We start from the raw sequence: 22,520 nt of genomic DNA on the forward strand, positions 1-22,520 counted from the left end.
CTCCACGGGCTCCGCGGGGAAGAGGGGTCCCCCGCCCGCCCCCCAGCGCAACTCCAGCATCAAGGCAGGCGAGGCCCAGGATGAGAGGCCTAAGAAGGTGGAGAGCCTGGTCAGTAAATTTGGTCAGCCAGGCCTATCTTCCTGTGGCTCCTCCCCTGCCTCCTCCTCGGGCTCTCCCTCCAAGGATGCCTCCATGGGCCCCCCAGCGCCCCCCAAACCGGGCAAGCTGAACCTGGCCAACCTGCCTCTGGCCCTGCAGGGGCTCCAGACAGGACAGCACCGCCAGCCCAGCTTAGACTTCCCCTCCCCCCCACCGACCGATGCCGACTACTTCCCCCCTCCTCCTCCCGACTATGAGCTCTTCCCCCCGCCTCCCTTGCCGACTGACCTGCACCCGGGGGCGCCCAAGGTAGCGGTGGTCAACCCCCAGCCCCAGACCCCGCCTGTTGTCTCCTCGACATGGAAAACGAGCTCCCTGAAGAAGACCCCCCCCGCAGCTGTGTACAGGCGGAGCAACACAGTGCAGGAGACCCTCCCCTTGTCCCCCCCACCCCAGCAGACCAACCCTCACAGCTCCTTCAGCTCCCAGATACCCCCCACGTCCCCCAAGGGCACCAACCTGGCCCTGCAGCCCAACTTCCTGGAAGACCTCAACCGGACGCTGAAGAGGAAGTCGGTCTCGCGCCACGGCTCGCTCACTTCCTCCCGCCTCTCCTCCAAGATGGAGCCGGTAGCGACCATGGACGATATGGCGCTGCCTCCGCCGCCCCCAGAGCTGCTGCAGGACCACCACAGGCCAGCCAGCGGAGGAGGCTACGCCCATGCCAACATCTCAGGCTATGCAACGCTACGGCGCGGTCCGCCCCCCGCCCCGCCCAAACGGGACCAAAGCACCAAACTAACCGGGGAGTGGTAGTAACCAGGACAGGGGGGGGGGGGATCTAAAGACTATTAGGTCAGCTCCTCCGGAACTCTTTCTGTCTCTCCGTCTGTTTCCCCTCATAGCAACCACCCTGGACTGACTGAGCTAGGATCCTCTTCCTTGTAATCCCAGATTTTCATTCTTATTATTATTATTATTATTATTACATGATTACTCCAATGAAAAGAAGCAAGCCTGACCACCTATCAGCTTTCCCACATGTTTGTGCCGCTTTGCATTGAATATAAACAGAAACAAAAACATAAAGGACAAGAAACTTGCTGCAATATAACTGGTACTGCATGGAGCCCTGTAGAGGACATGGTGTCACCTTAGCAACGGTTTGGGGGGTGTGGGAGGGGAGGGAGGGGGAGAGGGGGATTGAGCGTGTACAGAAAAATGTATGTGGATGTTAGGGTAATGAAGGGGAGGGAGGGAATGGGGATGTTATTATTAAGTTTGTGTTTTTATATAAGATTATTTAATACCTGAAAGATAATATTATTTGAAAGTTTTGTTTTTTAAACCTTGTGAGTGAACTGGGGGAGGGGGGGGGGGGGGCGGGAGCAGCAGGGGGAGGGGCTCAAGATCCCCTGTCTGTCCGTCTGTCTGTCCATCTGTCTGTCCGTCCATCTGTCTGTCTGTCCGTCTGTCTGTCTGTCTGTAGAGTGTACAGATGCATTGTGTTAACGCTAATTCTAATGAAGATTTTTTGTTTGCAAATTGCACCAAAATGGTTGAAAACCTACAGCAGTTTTACTGTAGAGAGATGAAGATGACTGACAAGGCAATGACACTCTTAAGGTGCTCAGATAAAAAGGTGCACAATGAAGGTCCACCTCTGGGATTGGCTGTTACATTGGGGGTGGGTTGAACCCACTTTATTTCTATTGGTCACATATTTTTGTCTGTAAAGTTGCTGATCCTGGCTTTACTGGCCTCCTTCGGCCCTGTCCCTAATTCCAGGACCATTTGACCCTCTCCAGATTTTTGACCTTTAACCCTGAGAGGGACGACACTCAACTGACCCTGAACCTGCCCCTAGAAAGGGCCTCAGAGTCAGATCCTGGGCACCGTTAAAAACGACAGACTAAACACATACTACAAGATGCTCAGACGTGTGTCTGCTAAAACTGAGAACTGTTGGTTCTGATTACTGTCGTAAAAGTGGGACCACCGTGGCATTGAAAGACTTGCCCCATAACAGCCCTCCAGCACATTTCTGTCAGAAACAACGCTGCGAATGTTTCCTCTCATTGCTCGATCACTGAACGAACCCCCCAGGTCACGCAACAGCCATCCTGTCAGCGAGGTTGGACGAGCGTTGGATCACATGAATGCCTTCTCTTGTACTGTGTGTCTGAAGATGGGGACTGCTCTACTTGTGGGCACTGTGTCCCATCTGGTTTTACATTAGTAGTACTGAGTAAGACTGTAGCATGAAGACCATCTCTGGCTGTGGAACAACTTCTGTCAACCTGTGTGTGTGTGGGTGTGTCTGTCTTAATTCAAACTAGGACTGTGTTCAGCAAGGTGCAACGTTCTGCAACGTTTAGAAAGGCGTGTAGGCATCTGTTCTATCCCGAGGCGTGTCTGAAACGTTGAGGGTGGAAAATCGCCCTCCTGAACGCAGCCCGTGCCAATTAGTCTGACAAGGTCAGAATCTATCTCTGTAACCAATCACGTTGCACTACTGTTGTCATGACGTTAGATTAGTCAAACTTTGGTGCAGAGTGGAAAAACTCTGCCTTAACATCTGCTACATCTGATGGCTTTGAGTCAGCTACAAACTATTGTCCATTTCAGATCTTCAGTATTTTCATGGCAACATAGAGATAATAAACCATTGTGTCTAAAGGTCAGAGGAGTTGCCTGAAGTCAGTCAGAGCCGTTCTTAGATACTCTGCCGTAACGGGGACATAAACCTAAAATGCATTTAAACTGAACAATAAAAATTTGCAAATCATACCTCATCATTTTTTGTAGTCTTTCTAAATGTGTCTTTTTTGTAGTATGTGTGTTTACTAAATGTCTACAGTTACTGGATCACTGCAACGACTTCTTTTCTGAGGTTCTGACAGTGTCGAGTGTGTGTATGCAAGTAGTTGAGTAGTTTGTGCGTGTGTGTGTCAGAAGGTGATGTGTGCAGTCAGTGGAGGAGTCAGAACACAGTGACCTACATTCCACTATGCTCACAGTGCAGCTCAGCTGACCATCCAGGAGCACCGCCATTGGTTCCTGAGCCAGCACAATAATCCATGATACAAACCACATTATTACGCTATTACAGCTTTGGAGGAAGAAAATATGACAGTTCATACTCTCACAAACAACCGTCTAACACTAAGGGTAATCCCAATCGTAGCTCAGTTCACCAATATTTGAAAAGTATTCATAATTAATCATTAAAGATGTGCAATTAAGCAACCAAATGGACTGTTCTAAACCTGCTTTGTAGTCAAGGGATTTGGTTTTTGAAGTAATATGAGTAAGTGAATATATTATTATAACAATCAGTGGAAAGTGATATCCTCATGAAGTGCCAAATTTTCCAGATAAATGTGTTGTCTTTCAACTCTCATACCTCGTAATTTGGTGTTTGACAGTCACTCAAGCGGAATTCGGATAAACGATGTTGTTGCTGTCTGGCATGACAGCACATCATGGTGTTTGGTTCATGTGATTGACTTCCTCAGATCAATAAACCAATAAACGTTTGTGTGTTTGTGTTGGAGGAAAAGACCAGAGAAAGAAATTTGTATTGCTTTATTCCTCCTGTGTGTCCATCTATTTCCAGAGACATTACGTTTGACCATTAACAACAGGAAAAGTGATCTACAGTACATAGGGAGCACAGCGGAGAGCTCCGTCACATACAGTAATCCCAGGGCTTTGTTGGAAGATCTGGACGTTCTGCAACATGATCATCTCCTCACTGCTGGACTCGGAGCTGGAGCTCTGGGCAGGCATGCAGTCCAGACTCTGAAGCCTGCTAAACTGGCCTGCCACACGCACTACACTGGAGCAGGACACCTCCATCTGGAGACAGGAGACAGAAGAGGCAGTCTGACTGAGGATGCGCCGACAATGTTAGTGTGCGTCCTTCTCCTGAGTCCCTTCTTTAAGGTCAATTCAGCTCTGATAAAGATTATTTTACTGATGTTATGAGAGGATTCTGCTCACCTGTCGCTTCCTGCTTCTGAAACGACATACATCCAGGTAGGGTTCCAAGCCTTTTGAACACACGGTCTCTCTGACGTCAAAGTCCAGGTGGAGATCATAGGTGGTCATATCCACCTGGGCAATCTTTCCAAAATAAAAATGACTATTATATTTTATTCATCATTGGCTTATTTTATCAGTACATATAATGGCACAGGTTGGATTGTGAAGTCCAAAAGGCCATCAGTTCTGGTTGGTTTACTTTTGAAATTACCAAAATAAACCACAAGATGGTGCTATTGTGCAGTTTATTGAGGCTGTCCTCCCCAGACTGTTATGATGTCTGGCAGACTCACCCGTTCCACGACGCTGTTGGCGACCCTGAACAGGCGGGGTCTTGCAGAGCGCTGGTTAATCTGGTCCTGTGTCATTCTGACTGCCCACTGGGCCATGGGCCTAAAGGAGGACCTCAGCACTGGCACACCTGATGGTACAAGACATACTAGTCACCTATCTGTTCGGTCCTGTGGAATTCAGACCTTGGGTTGGGTTTCTCCCAAGTTTGGGTTTGTTCAATAGCAACAAAGTATGTTTATCATATGTTAGTTGTTTAAAAATAGGGTAGCATTGTGTCTAACGTCTCTGGGGCCGGTTTTAGGATTTGCTTACCGTTAATTATACACTTTGTGGCATACTTCAAATTCTAGAATGTTCCATTATCAAGGAAAACACAACACACGATACTTGATCATCCTCACCTGAGCAGCACAGGCACTGCAGCAGAACCAGCAAGACCAGTCCCGACGACGTCATATCTCTTCCGGAACCTCCTGTACCTACCTGATAACTACTTTTGTTGTTATAAATATTCATAAACGTTGCATCGAAAGAAATTCTGAAAGCTCCAGTGTTCCCTTGTGTTCTTGTTCAGCGTTCTTCTGGTGCTTGTGTCGTGAGATAGCTCAGTAGAGGTGTTTGATATCAGGCCTGTTCTGGCCTGTTGAGCCACTGGGTAACCACACTGGAGGTAAACATGCTCAATCAATACAATAATGCAGCCTGAGGATACCACAGTTTATTTTTTCTCATCTCTAAATGTTTACACGTCATGCTGGTAGTGGGCTATCGTCATGGTGTTTCCTAACCAAGCCCTGTGTATACACATACTTTTTTACAGTACATTTTATTCATTTAGCAGATGCTATAATCCAGGTCAGCGTAGAGTGCATAATATAGAAAGTATGGAAGAATATCAATGATCAGAAGCACATAGTTATGTTTTGGTGGTCAGGGTTGAGGAATGGTCTGTGTTTACTAGACACAACACAAAGTAACCACGTCTGAGCTGCCAGGCACAGTGAACACTAAAAACATCTATTAGACAAGAAAGAAATGTATTTTTATTCTGAGTGATTTAGTGTGTTATGTCAATTTGTGTTCAATGCCTTCTTGTGGATACTAGTTATCAAAGATGATAAGAACTCAGAAATGATAAGATCACAGAAACGTACAGGTTTTTAAAATATCAAGTATCAATAGTTCCCATTTTATTGTTTTTCATATCATTTTGACAGACACAGTATGTTCTGGAAATCCCCTGTCAAAGCATGTGTCACCCAAACTCAAACACAAAAACAGAACCTGGTTGTATGGATGCCGTCTTTGAGGAGCCCAGTAGACCTGTGTAGGTTTCATCATCAGAGCCTTCAGAGTTGGCAAGCTGCTCTTTTTCGGGGTTGATTAAAGTTTTCCCAAAATATAACACTGTCATAGCAATACAGTCCTTCAAATATACACGTATTCGGATTAACACAAATATAGTTTTCAGTTAGTGTTTTCTTGGTTTCTCATCTCACATTCACTTCACTCTAAAAACAGTGTGCTTTTGTTACTCAATAGCTTACAAAAGTAAGTTTCTGATGACATCACATTCTACCAGGTATTATTGCCAAAACAAAACGGAGTTCAGTTTTATTGCTGTAGTGACCTAATGTCAAACAATTCTTGCAATATGGCATTAAGACAAACAACTTCCCAGTCAAATCTGTAATGCAAGTGAGTTCTATTCATGTTATATATTTGAATGCTTCTTAAAAAAGGATCAAATACTGCTTTGTAGGTCCCCATTCCCTTTAGTGAGGGAACCACAAGTGAAACCATGGACTGAACCAAGGTATGGTTGGTCAGTTTTGTAAATCACACACACACACGTATACAACATCGCAATATGGCACAAAATATCCAACACCATCTGAGAGTTTGACTGAAACTATGTATTAAAGGATATAACAACCGATAACCACTTATAAAAACAATATCTTCTAGATGGCAAAACGTTTAGTAAAGCAAGTTGGTGAAATCAAAGCAACAAAAAAGAAAGAAACCGGTAGGTCTATTTTAGCAAGCATGCAGTCAAAGAAGCACATACATACAGTACACAACATCTTCATAGTCCACTAGGCAATCTGGTTAGGTCCACTAGTACAGAATATTCAGAGCCAGCGAGAAAAGAAAAAGATACATACCAAAAAATGTACAAAAGGAAATGGTTAAGAGTCGTATAACCTGAACAGTTCAATACTTTTGGGCTGAACTGCTGCCGGTTGGTAGGCAGCGGGAAGGCTACTGCAGACACCGTGCCGTAGTGTGTTGGTAATCGTAGTGTCTGTCCTAAAGAACGAGAAACCAACAGCACAGGGCTCTGAGGAGCCCTCCCCTCCCCACATGACTTCAGGCCACCATCAAAGAAAAGAACAGTTGAAGGTGTGACCAGAGAGACCAGCTTTTCTCAGGACAGGAGGACCATCGGCACGAGCCGTCAGCAGCACGCTCACAACACAGGAAATACAGCGCTACAACCGGGTCCGTCATCTGGTCTCACACAAATGATTGTTATTGTAGTTTTTTGGACACGTTTTTTGACTTTTAATAGTGTAGTTCTGTACCATGTCTCCTTCAGTGGCGACAGGAAACCACAGCAACAGGGTCTTGTCTCTTCTTCTCCTCTTGTTGTCCCCCACCAATTCAAGAGTCCTTCTGCAGCGTTCTTCCTCTTCCATCCCCTCATCTCTCTGAACACCCCTCCCCCCACCCTCCCCCATGCATGTACACGATTCACATCAATCCCACTGACGCCAAGTCCGTCCACCACGCCACAAGGCTGTGGGAGGGGCCTGGGGGGAGACAGGGGCGGGGCTTCACTCTGCGTAGTGCATGATGGACTCGACGTAGTTGCCAGGGAACAGGCCGGTGGTGTTGTTCATCGTGCCCTCGTACCAGCCGTCGTCGTTCTTCTTGATCACGTAGATGATGGCGCCCTCCTGGAAGGACAGCTCGTCCTCCTTGTCCCGGGCGTAGTCGTAGATGGCCACCACTAGAGGGGGCGCAGGTGCTCATTACTGTCATACGTGACTAATCTGTGTGTAGGCAGAGATTACCGCCGCAAGGAGAGGCACATAACCACAGATCTGAGAGTGCTTTATCTGAGGCAAAAAGACCGTGGAGGAATAGGAGATCAAATAAAGAGATTGAGGCCGACATTGATCTGACAGCAGATATCTTGACTCGCTACAAGAATCCCTTCACACTCTGAATGGGAATGAGAGAAATGGACAATGGTAGAGCTAAGACATAGAGAGGGACTGGGGGTGTGTGTGTGTGTATCTTTCTCCAGGTAGGTGTGTATGCGTGTACCTTTCTCCAAGTAGGTGTGTGTGTGTGTATGTATCTTTCTCCAGGTAGGTGTGTACCTTTCTCCAGGTAGGTGTGTAGGTGTGTACCTTTATCCAGGTAGGTGTGTGTGTGTGTGTACCTTTCTCCAGGTAGGTGTGTATGCGTGTACCTTTTTCCAAGTAGGTGTGTGTGTGTGTATGTATCTTTCTCCAGGTAGGTGTGTACCTTTCTCCAGGTAGGTGTGTGTGTGTGTGTACCTTTCTCCAGGTAGGTGTGTGTGTACCTTTCTCCAGGTAGGTGTGTGTGTGTACCTTTCTCCAGGTAGGTGTGTGTGTGTGTGTGTACCTTTCTCCAGGTAGGTGTGTGTGTGTACCTTTCTCCAGGTAGGTGTGTGTGTGTGTGTACCTTTCTCCAGGTAGGTGTGTGTGTGTGTACCTTTCTCCAGGTAGGTGCGTGGGGCCCAGGGGGGGTCCTCCTCAGCATAGGGGTCGCTGTACTCCACCACGGCTGACTCCTCCTCCTCGTAGCCCTCTGGAGGGGGCAGAGGCTCCACTTCCTCAAACACCGGCTCCTCGGCTGGGGGGGGCGGGGGGGGCGCGTCGGAGACTGGGGGAGGAGGGGGACATTAGAACGCACGCACACACACACACACCGGAAGACATACACACCCATCTAAAAACGAACACTAGAAAAGGAACGTGCTTTGTCTCCCGAGGCAGCCTGGATGGCAGGGACATGCAGTATTCAAGTCACCATGCTGGGAACTCCAAAAGACACCATCACATGCACACATGGACTCTCTCCCACACACACACACACACTCACACTCTCTTCAATGAGTCGTGTTTGGGAGAGAGAGAAAAAACGACTCCTCGTGCCATATCACATCAGCAGTGGTGTTAAGATCATCACTGGGGAGGACCAGAAGGTGAGAGGTTGTCTGTGCATGGCGGCAGAGGGGCGGGCTGTTAGCTATGGGAAGGCTGAAAGCCACTTACTGGTCTCCTGAACCCGAGCCACGAAGCCCATCAGAGGGAGCTGGGGGGTGATCTGCAGGATGGAGGGGGGAGGGGGAGCCACCGAGCCTGGGCCACATAAGCAGGGGTGGAGCAGAGAGAGAGGGTGGAACAGGGACCAAGGAGAAGGAAGTAGAAAAAAGGAAGACAGACAGATGAATCGTTTTGTGGAAGGAGAAGGAAATGGAGGTGAGGTCAAGAAGAGGAGACGGTTAGTGTGCAGGCAGACTGATGCCGAGGATGGAGAAGTAACTCTATATCACCCAGCACATCTACATGTCTGCAGAGATCCTAGTGGTGAGGAGGAACAGAGAAGGTCCGGGGGCCTATCCCCCACAAGAGAGGGCTGGGCGGCCTAGCTGTAGGCGCGGCATGTGAATGACTCATGGGACTTGTAGTCTTGCAGTGTCATAATGGTGGGAGAGTTACCTGGGCTCTGGTTGTAGTAAGGCCCTCCGTTGGGCTGGCTGGGGCTCTGGACCTGGCTCTGGCTCTGAGGGAGGATGGGCTGGCCTGTCACTGAGGGGGGCCGACGATAGGGCAGAGACCCCCCCACTGGGGGAGAGGTCTGTCTGGGGACAGGTCGGTTCATACTGTAGAACTGGGGAACCATGCCACCTAGAGGACAAGGAGGGAATCAACCATCTTGGAAACACACAACAGCAGTTAAACAGTACCTGTTCTCAATTGATGCAGTTCTCTTTTCTTAATATTTTTTTAAGAGGTACCATATCTGGAATATGCACACTGTAAACTTGATACAGTTATACAATCTGGCAAAAAACTGTATTTAATCCTCCCCAACGGCCCTTAGTTTCTTCCTCTTGCATTCTGGGATTTGTAGGCACCTGTTTCAACTTATCTAAATGAGCAAAAACATGTCCTTGGGTGAGATACAAGAGTGCTTCAAAGCACCAGGAACATGCAAGATGAAATGAGCCTGATGAGGTGTGAAGGCAGGAGTGTGGACTTGGGCTGTCAGTGGGAGGGTGTAAGCCATTGAAACAGAATGAGGGGGCTCACGCTCACAATGCTGCAGACAGAAATGCTAATGGCTGACTCTCCTTCTGGAACGTTGCATTCTTCCAGGCGGGTGATGGGAGTGGGCGAGGACGAGGTGGGGCGGGTGATGCTGGGTGGGTCTGGGAAGGGGGTGATGGGGAGGGATGGGGGGCACACTCACCTGGCACAAGGGTGGTGGTGGAGGTTGCAGCAGTGGCCGCACAGAGGGGGGGCTGGGAGGAAGGGGGGGCCTCGGACTCAACCGACTGACCCTCGGATGCAAGGACGGGGTTAGTGGGGGGAGAAGGGTCGGGTGCTGCGGGTGGGGAGTTAGGTTGGGCGGGGGTTGCGGCGGCAGTGCTGGAGGACGAGGAGGAGGAGGAGGAGGGTGGTGCGGAGTTAGGTGGCGTAGCAGAGGTGCCTGTGACCCCGGAAGTAGAGGCTTAAGAAGACGGGAGGCAACAAGGGGAGAGGACAGGGCAGGGGGAGACAGAGGACACCAGCACGTCAGAACGGCACACAGATGTTTGGGTTTGGCTGAGGGGGGGTGGGGTGGGGGTAGAGGCTGTCAGTGTTGCAGAGGTCAGCAGAGCTGGAGGGAGGGGGAGTCTGTGAAGCTACTCACTCCACACTAATGACAACTTTTAACCATTTATTAAACCCTGAGGATCTTTAGTCTAAACATGCCTAGTTTATTGAGAAGGCACTGCTATGAAAGCTCAAGTAGACACGTACCCCTGTGTAATAGTTTTTTTATATATAAAATAAATACTAAGATAGATAGATAAAAAAGTAATACTTCTATAACAAATGACCAATACTTCAAAGGGAATTATGTTAATTGGTTAGCATTCCTGTTAGGCGCGTTGGTGCAGCCCAGTGAAGCGTTGTGGCTGGGTGACCAGAGGGACGTCTGGGTGTGTGTACCTGGGAAGGCTCCGGGTGGGGAGGGCGTCGGCACGGCGATGGGCACCCCCACGCTGCCACTCCCGCTGTTCTCTCGACTGCTGCTTCGACTGCTGCTGGGGTGGCTGCCCCCACTGCTTCCACTGCTGACACACATGCACACACACACACGCACACACACACGCACACGCACACACACACGCACACAGTAAGCACTAGCTCCACTGTTGGACCCACACTGACACAAGACACGTGTCACAGAAAACACTAACACACTAGTGAGACACAGACTAGGAGAGACATGGGAACACGTACCAGAGTGAGACGCACAACAACACTACACATCCTGTCTCTCTGCTCTGCTGAGTTAGAAACAAGCCAGCTATGGACACACAGAGACAGAGAGAGACAGAGAGAGAGAGAGAGAGAGAAGGTTCTAGAGCAATGACAACGAAAAGGTATGACTGAGGAGGAGAGGTAGCTCTAGAAGGTTCTGGAGCAATAACATCAGTAAATGATCGAGTGAAGAGATAGCAGACAGACAGCATAGAGCAGCGGAGTGTTCTAGAACAGAGAAAAAAAAGGCAATGACTGGAAGGCAATAGCTGAGGTGGGTTCCAGACCCCCTATGGGTGATTGATTAGGTCAGTAGGTTCTCTGAGAGCTTTCTCATTCCTCACACATTCACACAGGCGCTGGAGACAACTCTTCAAAGTAGAAACCCATTAGGATTCCCATACAGAGAATATAGGAACGCACCGTGCATGTTAACATCAACGGCCCATCTATTGTGACAGAGGTAAGGTAGTAAATCTTGTGAAGATGTGACCCGCGACACGGAATCCCAGGCACTCCAAGTGCCTATCACGCGGTCTCTACAGTACCCACTGGCTGCTTTGTTGATTAAAATCTATGTCATTCATCATACCCAAGAAATGAGAAAGCCCTCTCGAGTGCTGACACACGAGCGAATTCTAAGAGTGAAGGATTCAAAAAATCAAATAATAAAAAGAGTGAGAGAGCATTTGTTAGTCGATGCGGCGAGGATGGAGGTTACCGCTGAGGAGAAAGAGCATGAGTCTTCAGAAAAGCAAAAGAGAGAGAGAGAGAGCGGCGATGCCAAGCTGAACAAAAAAGCAGGATCAATTAGACAGAAATAAAATACCAAACAGAAAATATAATACAAAAGAGGTATTTTGGAAAGAGGGGTGAGGCGAGAAAAGAAAGGATGCGTATTTACTGCTATGAAAGAGGAGCGACTATGAAGGCAGATTAAACAGACTTTCTACTATAAATACTTCATGGGCTTTAATAGATGGGGAACGTCGCTCTTGGGCAGAAGCTTTTGCGTTTCACTCTGGCGCACATTGTAGCTTCATCATCAGTCCAAGCCAGTCAACCTCCATTTGTGCTTTCTGCGTTTGAAAATGTTCCTGATTCTTCAGAAAATACTTTGTAGTATTCCCAGTTAAAACTTCTGGTCGTCTGTGACTTCCCTCTTCAATTCTGTCATCTAGTTGATCTCTGTTCAGAGATGAGTCACTGCTGATTGCCAGGCAGATGGGGGTGTGTGTGTTCTATGGCACTGCCTGCTTTCCTCTGGCTCAAAGCTCACATGGAACATTCCAGATCTCCAGACCATGTGGATGGTACGAAACATGAGAGCAGACTAATAAGCCAATCAGCACATTCCTTCTGTCAGATCTCCAAGCTTGTGGCAGGACGACTCCTCCCTTCTGGACAGAGCTGAGGACAGGAGACTCCAACAGACGAGAGGAGGGGGGGGGGCACGGATCAGTTATATAAAACTCTGCAGTCATTCAGGGCACAGCTTCACAAGAACGAGGGAAGAAAAAGACGAGGCTCGATGACAGCGGTCCCTCTTACTTCTCAAGCCAGAGACCAGGGGGAGGCAAATCAGCAGGGGGGATGGGGGGGGGGGGGGGGGGGGAGGATGGCGGAAAAAGTGATTCCAGTCTGACAGTGTTGAGCAACACCCCCACTCTTCAGATCTTCCTTGCTTCTTTCAGTTTCCATTCTGTCATGGCCATACGAAGGCCCCCCAATGCATCCTGGGTACATGAATCTGCGATTGGTTTGGTGAGGCGGCGAGGGGGGGTGGGAGCAGGGCGAGTAGCGGTACCTGTACGTGCGAGTCCTCTGGTTAAGGGTGGCCGTGCGTGCGGGGCTGGGTTGCTGGGCGACAGCCATGTTGCGTGTGGGGCTGGGAACGTAGTCGTTAGGGACGACGGGCGGGCGCACTGGCTCCAGCGTCCTGTAGGGGGAGTGTCTCCTGGAAGGGGCAGGAAGGAAGTTTAACACCCAGAGAAGACAGATGAAGAGATGGACATGGCTGGTGTGGAACGGCCTTTTGGACCCGAATGGGGGAAGACACAGCTGATGATGTTGGCTCAAGAGTGATCATTTTCTCGGTAGCTCATCGGTGGACTGTTCTGTTCTCCCTATGAATCGGTGACAACTCATCAACCATACTAACAACAGCTGGATTTGGGGGAGGATGGAAGGTAAAGGATTGTCAACTAAAATAACCACAAAATAAAACAGCAGTAATGTCAAATCCTGTTGGTCACCTGTTTGGAAGAGAAAGGGGAGAAAAAAAAACTATTTATGAGATCGTATAAGAAAAGAAGTAGTTCTGATGTGAGTGGAGAGCCCATGCCCAGCAGGACAGTTCTGGCCTTGCTCGTCCAGGTGGAGCAAGGCTGTGTGCTCCATGGTCAGAGCCAGGATGCTCCGCTGTGTTCCCAGCATGCCTGTGGAAGCAGGGAGCAGGAAGAGAGAGGCAGCCAATGGGGAGGGAGAGGTGGCCAGCTGGCTCCAAACACACTGGACAGGAAGCATCCAGGAAGTCACCCTGCGAGCCATCTGGCTACTGTGTGCGTGTTATAGTGAGTTCTGTAAACAGTCACATAGAAGAGGTGTGACTAAAATAGAGATAACTGGATGATGATGAAAGTAAATCCTGGTAGCCGGAGAGATCAGATAAAACACTAGTCATTCCGATTCCCCTTGAGGGACGAAAGCACTTTTTAAATTAAGTACCGTTGAATCCCAATGGTTGCTTAGCCTCAATTGAGTTGTCACTGATAAGAGAAAACAGCTCAGATGAAAACTGTCACTTCCCTATCGTAACTGTAACCACTGACACCTTACTACAACTTCTTGCCCCCAGCAGACACACAGAGACAACATAATATCACAGCAAGAAGCTCTCAGAGATGACGTCATGCTAACCCTGCAAGGAATTCACGTCGAGTCCCAAATACATTCACTTGTCATGTCGTCATGGACATTCACAGAGAGACGGCAGCAGCATTACCCTGCAAACAGTTCATCCAAATCAATGAAAACATGTACATGTATCGACAACTGACATACAGACTATAGCACAGCCTAATAAATAGATTAGATCATGTCGTGTGTGCATGTGTGTGTGCATGTGTGTGTGTGAGTTCTCACATACCCCAAGGTGCCCTTGCCCGCCATAGGGGGGCTGGGGGGCTTCTGAGTGGGAGGCGTGGTGCGGGGGAGAGCCCCGCCCATCTTCATGTTCTGACTGCTGACCTGCAGGAGACGAGGACGTGTCAATCACAACACAACCACAATACACACACACACACACACTTATAGTTTAGGGTTATAAATCAGGACACACACGTGACACACATTCTCAGTGACAGGTCGTCTCCACAGCAGTTGCCCATGTATGGAGAGCCACTGTGTGTTTGTCTGTGCATGTTGGATGTTCAAAAAGGGCCCTATGGCGCGTCCTTACCTTGAACCTTAGTAACCACTATACACATGATCGAAAGCAGGAGAAAAAGAGAGAGGAGAGAGAGAGAGCATTGAGAAGTTAGTGATTTGAGTCATGCCAACCATCACCCATTGGAAGAGCAGAGAAAACAAATAGAAGGGAAAGAAAAAGTTTATAGTGCTCTAAGCATGCCGTACACAACACAGAACCACGATTCATTGTTAAAACACGCTTCAAGAACGAACAGCTAAACAGTGTGCTTCTCCTTCCCCCCCCCCCCCCCCCCCCCCCTCAGCCTACCTTGACTCCATGGCCGGTGTCGTCCAGAACATTGTAGTCAATAGGCTTGCGTATGTAGCGCACTGGTCTCTCCGGATTGGCTGGCGCAATGATTTTGTGGGTGCGGGCAGTGTTCTTATTGGTCGTCAGGATACCAATCTCCCTTCTCGCCACCTTCTCTTTATGAATATCAACCGTCTGAAAGTGGGAGAAAGAGATTCAGAGAAAGAAATCATATGACGGGTGTTGAGTGCATTCAATTGGAACATGAGTGAACCCCATTATGGTAGGTATATGTGTGTGTGTTACTTGCCGTGCTCCTACCTGCGAGATGTGGTTGATGGAGGACTCCATGCGTCGCAGCTGCGAGGCCTGGATGTCCAGCATCTGGAGCACATTGTTGGCTAGAGTGTTGATCAGGTAGGCCACGCTGGCCAGAGACTGGGTGGTGTAGTTCTTGGTCTCCTCCAGGGCACGCTGCTTGTCTGGACACTGCAGGGAGAGGAGGAGGGGCCAGGGAGATCACCAGAGAGTTCATCCAAGGGCAGCTGCTGGTTCAGTGATGACTGTTCGTGCCTGCCTTCCCTCTCATTGTTACAAAGCAGTGATGGATGAAGTGGTTCCATCGGCCTCAGTGTCTTTTCTATGCTCGGTCAGACGTCGTCAGCGCACCACGGCTATCCTAACTGATCTGTTTGTGGGTCTGCAGCTCCACCATGCAGCCTGCAGTACTGTAGAAGCTCTGTGCTTTAAACCTCATTTAACTAACTAAGAGCATAGTCTGGGTTGTCTCTGGATTTAGTGTGACTGGAAATTATCATCGTTCATTATGCATTTTTGATGAATCCAGCTGTTCTTGTGTCATGAGGTGAATAAGGGTCCAGTCGCCATGCACTAAAACAACATTGTGACGATTACAGAGACATGATTAACTATTCATAGTGAGAGGGACAGATAACACACACACACACAAGCTCAGAGACATGCACACACAGGGCAGAGTGAACGAGGTAGTGAATGGGGCAGGCTGGATGAGTAGGGAGCCTGTTGCCTCCTGGGAGGTGGAATGTTATAGACTCAGCACTTCTACTGAAGCAGCATTGTAGAGCACAGATCACATGACCATACGCACACGCACGCACGCGCACACTGAAGAGAGGCCGGCTAGGTTCAATCAGCTGCTTTGTCCCTGGGCAGGACCGGGGGGACTGACACCACACATACACACAGGCACATACACGCGCACACACACACACACATACACAGACACACACAGACACACACACAGCTAAACATAGCTACTACATCAGGATGAGGCCAAGCATCAGTGGAAGTGAATGTGTCTGAACTGGGGCAAGCAGGCAGGCATGTAGGTCAGCATGAATACAACCACCCCCCTACACCCACCACCCCCACCCATCACCAAAGGGGGGAAAAGAGAGGAAAACACAAATACAGTGACACCAATGTGTGTCTGCTTGCTGCATCAAATCACTACAATCCTGGACTCCCCCCTCTTCCTTCCTCACAACAGTCCAACAATGACGACATCTGTCCTGCTGATTCAGATGGAGGACGGGAGAACAGACCAGGAGGGAGCTGGGAGGGAAATAGGGATGGATATTCCTAGCTCAGTGGTGGAGTATTTCACTGCAGATCAAGAGATCTTAAGTTCAAATCTCCCCCTGTACATCACTTTGGATAAAAACATCTGTCAAATGACATCATTTTTTAAACTCCAAACCGGGCCTTTAAGCACAATAAGAAAGCCCTGCAGAGGATTTTGAGGGGACAAGGTCTGCTCCTCTCTTCTGCTCCCCCACCCTGCATCACCCCTGCTGTGTGATGATGAGTAGCTTAGCAAGCAGCTTGCTGTCCCCTCAGCCATCTATCAGTGGAATGGGACAGCTGAGATGACCCACCCTTGCGACAACCCTCACAGCTGTGGCATGACAAGAGCATCACTCCGGCCAAAAACCCATCAGTTCTCACTGTGGATCAATATGTTCCTGAATAGTCAGCCAATCCTCTGCTGGTTAATGAGAAGAGGGCTATGTCCACAGAATGGAGACTTGAAACTGCAAGGAAGCAGCACCTCCTATAAATACAGCAACAGCTTCATTTGTCCATGTGATTGTGTCTTTTTGGAATTAGGTTAGGCTATAGGCTTAGGTTGCGCTATAGAAAATTGCTACGAATGGTTATCAACCTAAGACACGAACATGGTCACACAGAGTCTGGGTGGAGAAGCAATCTAAGAACAATGATTGGATTCCATGCTGGATTAACACAGGTTACGGTGTTGGGGCTTGGAAAGGGGGGGGGGGGGGGGGGGGGGTCTGGCTAGTCAGGAACAGAAAATGATCTTGCTGCCTGATCACCACCTTTTACATTACATTACGTAACACCAAGCTGTAGCTAGGGAGAGGAGAGAAGAGGAAATGAGGACTTGCATTAAATACATTCACAATGTAACATCGGGGGGGGGGGGTCCACCGCTTTGTAGTGTGTGAAGGCTGCAGGCGGCGTGGAGATTTCAAATGGTTCAGGACGACTGTTACAAATACTGACAGCACAATGTTCCAGCACTGTAGCTCCCCTCCCCCTTCTCTCCTCCCTCCCTCTCCGTTTCTCCCTTACTCACACTCCTCCCTTTCGCATCTTCCTTTTTCTCAACTCTCCTGATCCATCCCTCTCTTTTCTCCTTTCCCTACCTCCCCTCCATCCATCCATCCATCCCTCGCCCCCTCGTTCTGCCTGCCTGCCTCTCTGTGCCAGAAGACTGAAGCTCCATTAGTCGTGACCTAGTTGGAGGCCCGTTTTCTTTCGCCCGGGGACAGCGAGGGGCAGGGCATCATGGTGGAGACAACCACACTCAACCATGGATGGACGCCTGGCGGTTTCACTCTGCATTTAGGAGCGGCACAGAACATAAATGTTCTGTGGCTGATTGTGACTGATACAGAACATGCACACGTACACGTACACGTACACGTACACGTACACCTACACCTACACCTACACCTACACCTACACCTACACCTACACCTACACCTACACCTACACCTACACCTACACCTACACCTACACCTACACCTACACCTACACCTACACCTACACCTACACCTACACCTACACCTACACCTACACCTACACCTACACCTACACCTACACCTACACCTACACCTACACCTACACCTACACCTACACCTACACACACACACACACACACACACACACACACACACACACACACACACACACACACACACACACACACACACACACACACACACACACACACACACACACACACACACACACACACACACACACACACACACACACACACACACACGGCTGTGGCTGAGTGGGCTCCAATCTCAGAGGAAGAGACTGAAGGTTGAACCTTCATTCCTGGTTTAAAACACCCTACAACAGACTAGCTCAACTCTTCCTTGTCTCCCTTCTCTCAGTCTTCTGTCCCTCTTTCCATCTCTCTCCATTTTCTATTTATCCCCTCTTTCCCTCTCTACTCCTCCCCTGATGTGGTCTGTGATTCTTCCTGAGAGCCTGTTCCTGGTTCCGGTCCAGCTGGGTCCATTATAAACCAGTCATCTGGAGCAGACAGGAGTAACAGAACAGTTCTTTATTCTCCTGTCTGCTTGGACCCTGTCGGAGACCAGAGTACGGATGCCAACTGCCAACCTTGCCTTAAAAGGATTGTGTTGTGTGACAGTGTGGCACAGCAGCTGTGTTACATCCAACAACATCTTGGTAATAGACTGGCCTACTCCATAACTGGAGTTTGGACAAAGTATAAAATGTGGCTCAAACGGCTTTCAAACTCATATTCGAAGCATGGTTCAATGAGGTGAAATCTGCACAAAATTACATGTTTTGAGAAGATAAGTCCTTCTGGCACATGGCTTAAACTCATTAACCACTCAACAAGCAAGACAGGCCATCACTATCTTCCAGGGCCAGCAAATCCCATTACATTGTGACAGCTAGTGATGCATTGGCCCATTATGAACTTCATCTGGCAGGTTTGGAAAATACTCTAATTACAGCATCAATCATCATGTTTACTCTCTGATAATCACTTAGACAATGACAAAAGCATCTCTGCTCCATGTGGACATATTCATAGACTAATTTAGCCTCAATCTTAAGTATTTACATTCTCACAGAAAATAAATAAATAGCAGACCATGCCTACCTCACGCCAGCCCTGTCTCAACATACTGATCAATCATTTAAACATTAAAGATTAAATACATCACCAATTTCTCTGTACTGATTTGTATTACCGGTTCATTAACTGTAGCCTTCCTTCCACATCTATACTGTCCTTAAACAAGACTGCTTTAACTGCAGCTGAATACAAGCTTTTCGCATTAGACAAACATATAGCCATAACATTTCTAGGATGTGGCCTAATTAAGTTGAGGAAATGACCTTTAATGTGAAGCCAAACCTCATCTCATTATCCATAGTTCAACACTGAACCAACAATGGGAAAAGGCTGTTCTAATCTGGGTTACTCATGTTCCATAGTGGTGATGAGAGTTGAAACATTCGTCCTTTAGTAGACACCATGTAGGCAAGGCCTACACTTCATTGTACATTTTCTTGGTTTTCAACCCAAGAAACAGCCCGGCAGGCAGGCAGGCAGGCAGGCAGGCAGGCAGGCAGGCAGGCAGGCAGGCAGGCAGGCAGGCAGGCAGGCAGGCAGGCAGGCAGGCAGGCAGGGACACTCTCTCCCCTTCAATCCCCAGTAAACTCCATCCTGCCTTCCCAGCATTCAGCTGTTTCCAATCACCTGAAGGAGTCTCTAGTGGGAGGAAGGGAGGAGGAGAGAGAGGACTCTGGGCTAACCATAACCATAACCATCTGTGTTGAGCAGCAACAAGAACTGTGATTTCAGCCGAGCTGGTAATGGGGACTTTGCCACTCCCCTAACTAACCTAATACCTTCTGTCAGTCCCAACTACTATAGTCTTTCTCCTTTGCGACACTCATGCTGTTCCATCTCTATTTTGAGATGGAACAGCTCTCCTCTGCTAGCTCGCCCTTCTTTATGTCTCATTACGTTTGACTGTCCAACGTGTCATTGTCTACAACTGCATCCTGTTTGAAGTCCCTTTCCAGACCCTGTCCCGCATCTCTCATCCATAATACCTCCCTCCTGTCTTTTTCAGCCTGTCTCTACCCCTCGAGCCAAACCCCGCTGAGTGTTCAGCTGGAAAATGTCAGGGGCAGGGCCCTGTGTGAGCGGGAAGCAGTCATGTGTACGTCGTCTGTGTTTACACATGCTCTAGTAAGACAGGCTTTCTTACACACACACAAAAAACAGGAGGCAGGAGTAGAAATAAGTAGTGTATAGCTACCATTGGGTAGGTTTTTGCGATACATACATGGTGGTCTTGTGAAAGTACAGTGTGCCACCTTAAACACTGAAAAAAAGAGAGCGTGATTGAGAGAGTAAGATAGAGAGAGATGTTCTAAGATTAAGGGCATATTTTATTAGAAATTCCAAAGCAAGGCAAAAGAGTTAATATAGCCTATGCTTTGAATGGCAAATAGGCTCTAGTAGTATACTACTGCTAACACAAGTGCTGAAATAAACTAAGATAAACAAACTCCTTGAACTTCATTTTCCAGATAAAAGCTATGTAACAATGTCGTAGTGTGCTAAATCATGTAGTTGTGTTTCAGTTCTAAAAGCCGACAATCTAAATATTTAAGAGAGACCGAGGGGGAACTTGAGGCAGGTCTAGGGAGAAGCGTGGAGCTGCAGGCCGTGAGACACAGGGGACCTTGTAAAACCAAAGCAGCAGTCTGCCACTGAAGGAATCACAAATAGCTTTTAGCTATTAGGCTTGAGAACAAGACTGTGCAACTCTAATGAAATAGAGAGCCGAGGGCTATCAATAAAAAGCAAAACAATTGTGGGGTTGAACAAAAGAATGCCTTGAGAACAAAACATTACAATATAGGCCACCAGGAACAACAACAACGCTTTCTCCCATCAACAACTGGCTTTTAGACATGTTCTCCACAGACTCAGCCCGAAAGCCACCGCAAAATAATAAGCATAATAGATAATACCTACTGCAGAAGTCGTTACTTCTGATCTTTTGTAACCTGACATGGTTCTCTACAGTCCCAACATGCCCTTGAAGTATCCCATATCATCATAATCATTACATCACGGTATTAAACTGTCTCTTTCAGAGATTAACAGCCTGCTGTCTCGCTCAAATCAAAAAGCCCTACCTAACTGGCCGTTGTATGCACCAGTTAGAGAAATTCACTTTGATTTAGTTCTTCTTGGCAGAAAAGACATGAACATATTTTGCCAGTTTCCCCACTCCCCCATCTCTATCTGTGGCCATGAAGAGCTGGAAGTAACAGGTGTCTTCATTTTTTTTATTTTTTTGCCTGCCTGCCAGACGAGGGCTAGAACAGTTATCCAGCCCAGCTTGTGAGTGGGCAGGAGTTAACAACAGAATGGACTACAGTGACTTGGAATAATTAATCTGGCATACCCTAGCACTCAACAGTGTACCTCACATCACTTATTAAAGCTTTTGGGCTACCAGTGTGCAAGGGACAATATGTTATATAATGCAGCCTATTAAAAAGGTAGGCACTACTAGGCAGCAACAAATCACTAATGACTTCACTGCTCAGCTGTCAGTGTGAAGCGCATGTCAATGTAAAGCCTATAACATACAAGCCAAGACCCACCGATGGTAATGAATCATTCGCACATTACAGTACCAATTTAGACATACATTTATGGAACATCAATTTGCTGCAAAATATGTAATTTGTGAACGAAATGTAGGCCCACTGTTTGAGTCGCATATGAGATGAGAAAACTGGAGATAATGATAACGACGTTCCTCAGCAAATAGCCTGGCATACGCCTTTATTTTAAGAAATAAGTTTGACATTGTGCATATTTCATACGTTTTAGCTAGCTAAAATAGCTATTACGTGCAAGATACAACTAGCTAATTATATCAGTTAGCTTTCCTACTACAGCTTGCTACGGTTGCTAGTCTTGACATTATAGAGATCTAAAATGCACGCTCCATTCAGAAATCTGTTATCAAGCTCGCGAGCCACTGCAAATGACCGAGTTCTTTCTCAATAGCTAGTAAACTAACAAGACGAGACAGTAAGTTATTTCATGGTAATAAAAAATACATTTGAAAGGCGTAATATTCCCAACCTATCTACTCCTATTCCAGGCTTGATAAAAGTATGATTGAACGTGGACAGTATCCGCTTGTATTCCTAAACCTAAAACGTGGAAAACCGTTAGCTAATGTTATCTAGCTAGTCCTTGTTTAACTTATTGCTTAGCAACGCACGCGACAGTTTTCGTATACGTTACCTGAACATAATTGCTTTCGCAGTATTCAGCAACCCTTTCGAGATTTGTGAAACTATCCAGTAAAGCTCTTCGACCCGCTGGAATTTCTTCCTCCAAAAGCATTTGTAGCTCCGCCATCTTTACATCTTTTACTACAGTACTATGGTGCACAAGCGAACGCTGCTCCCTTTGCGCAGGAAACTAGAGTGAGGGAGAGCAACTTCCTCCCCTCTTCAAAAACACTACTCTAGTAAATGCAGGACTGGGATTGTTCGCCGCCTTTGTGTTCGCGCTCTTCATATCAATTTCTGTTGAAACAATACTTTTAAGAAATATACATTTCCATTTGTGATAAAGTATGAAAGAACTAACTCTTGGACCACACCATTTGTCTCT

General features: G+C 47.8%; 2 protein-coding genes across 6 annotated transcripts; both read right to left on the reverse strand.

The window, feature by feature from the left end:
• Positions 1–3,691: 3,691 nt before the first annotated feature.
• Positions 3,692–4,983, reverse strand: LOC136932920 (secreted phosphoprotein 24). Its single transcript, XM_067228238.1, has 4 exons — positions 4,843–4,983; positions 4,441–4,568; positions 4,106–4,228; positions 3,692–3,961 (listed from the first exon to the last, which is right to left on the reverse strand). The coding sequence occupies exons 1-4, from the start codon at positions 4,955–4,957 to the stop codon at positions 3,758–3,760; spliced, it is 570 nt and encodes a 189-aa protein (XP_067084339.1). The 5' UTR covers positions 4,958–4,983; the 3' UTR covers positions 3,692–3,757.
• Positions 4,984–5,600: 617 nt separating this feature from the next.
• abi2a (abl-interactor 2a) lies at positions 5,601–22,270 on the reverse strand. Of its 5 annotated transcripts, XM_067251700.1 has the most exons (11): positions 22,146–22,270; positions 15,059–15,226; positions 14,756–14,932; positions 14,165–14,265; positions 12,824–12,973; positions 10,702–10,826; positions 9,956–10,195; positions 9,202–9,390; positions 8,755–8,841; positions 8,192–8,362; positions 5,601–7,457 (listed from the first exon to the last, which is right to left on the reverse strand). In XM_067251700.1, the coding sequence occupies exons 1-11, from the start codon at positions 22,260–22,262 to the stop codon at positions 7,282–7,284; spliced, it is 1,701 nt and encodes a 566-aa protein (XP_067107801.1). In that variant the 5' UTR covers positions 22,263–22,270; the 3' UTR covers positions 5,601–7,281. The 5 variants fall into 5 exon arrangements, with proteins under 5 accessions (XP_067107801.1, XP_067107763.1, XP_067107792.1 ...); XM_067251662.1 differs by lacking the exon at positions 9,956–10,195; XM_067251681.1 differs by lacking the exons at positions 5,601–7,457; positions 9,956–10,195 and adding an exon at positions 7,482–7,566.
• Positions 22,271–22,520: the final 250 nt, after the last annotated feature.

Source organism: Osmerus mordax, chromosome 2, assembly GCF_038355195.1.
Source record: "Osmerus mordax isolate fOsmMor3 chromosome 2, fOsmMor3.pri, whole genome shotgun sequence".
In the NCBI taxonomy this organism is placed as follows: Eukaryota; Metazoa; Chordata; class Actinopteri; order Osmeriformes; family Osmeridae; genus Osmerus; species Osmerus mordax.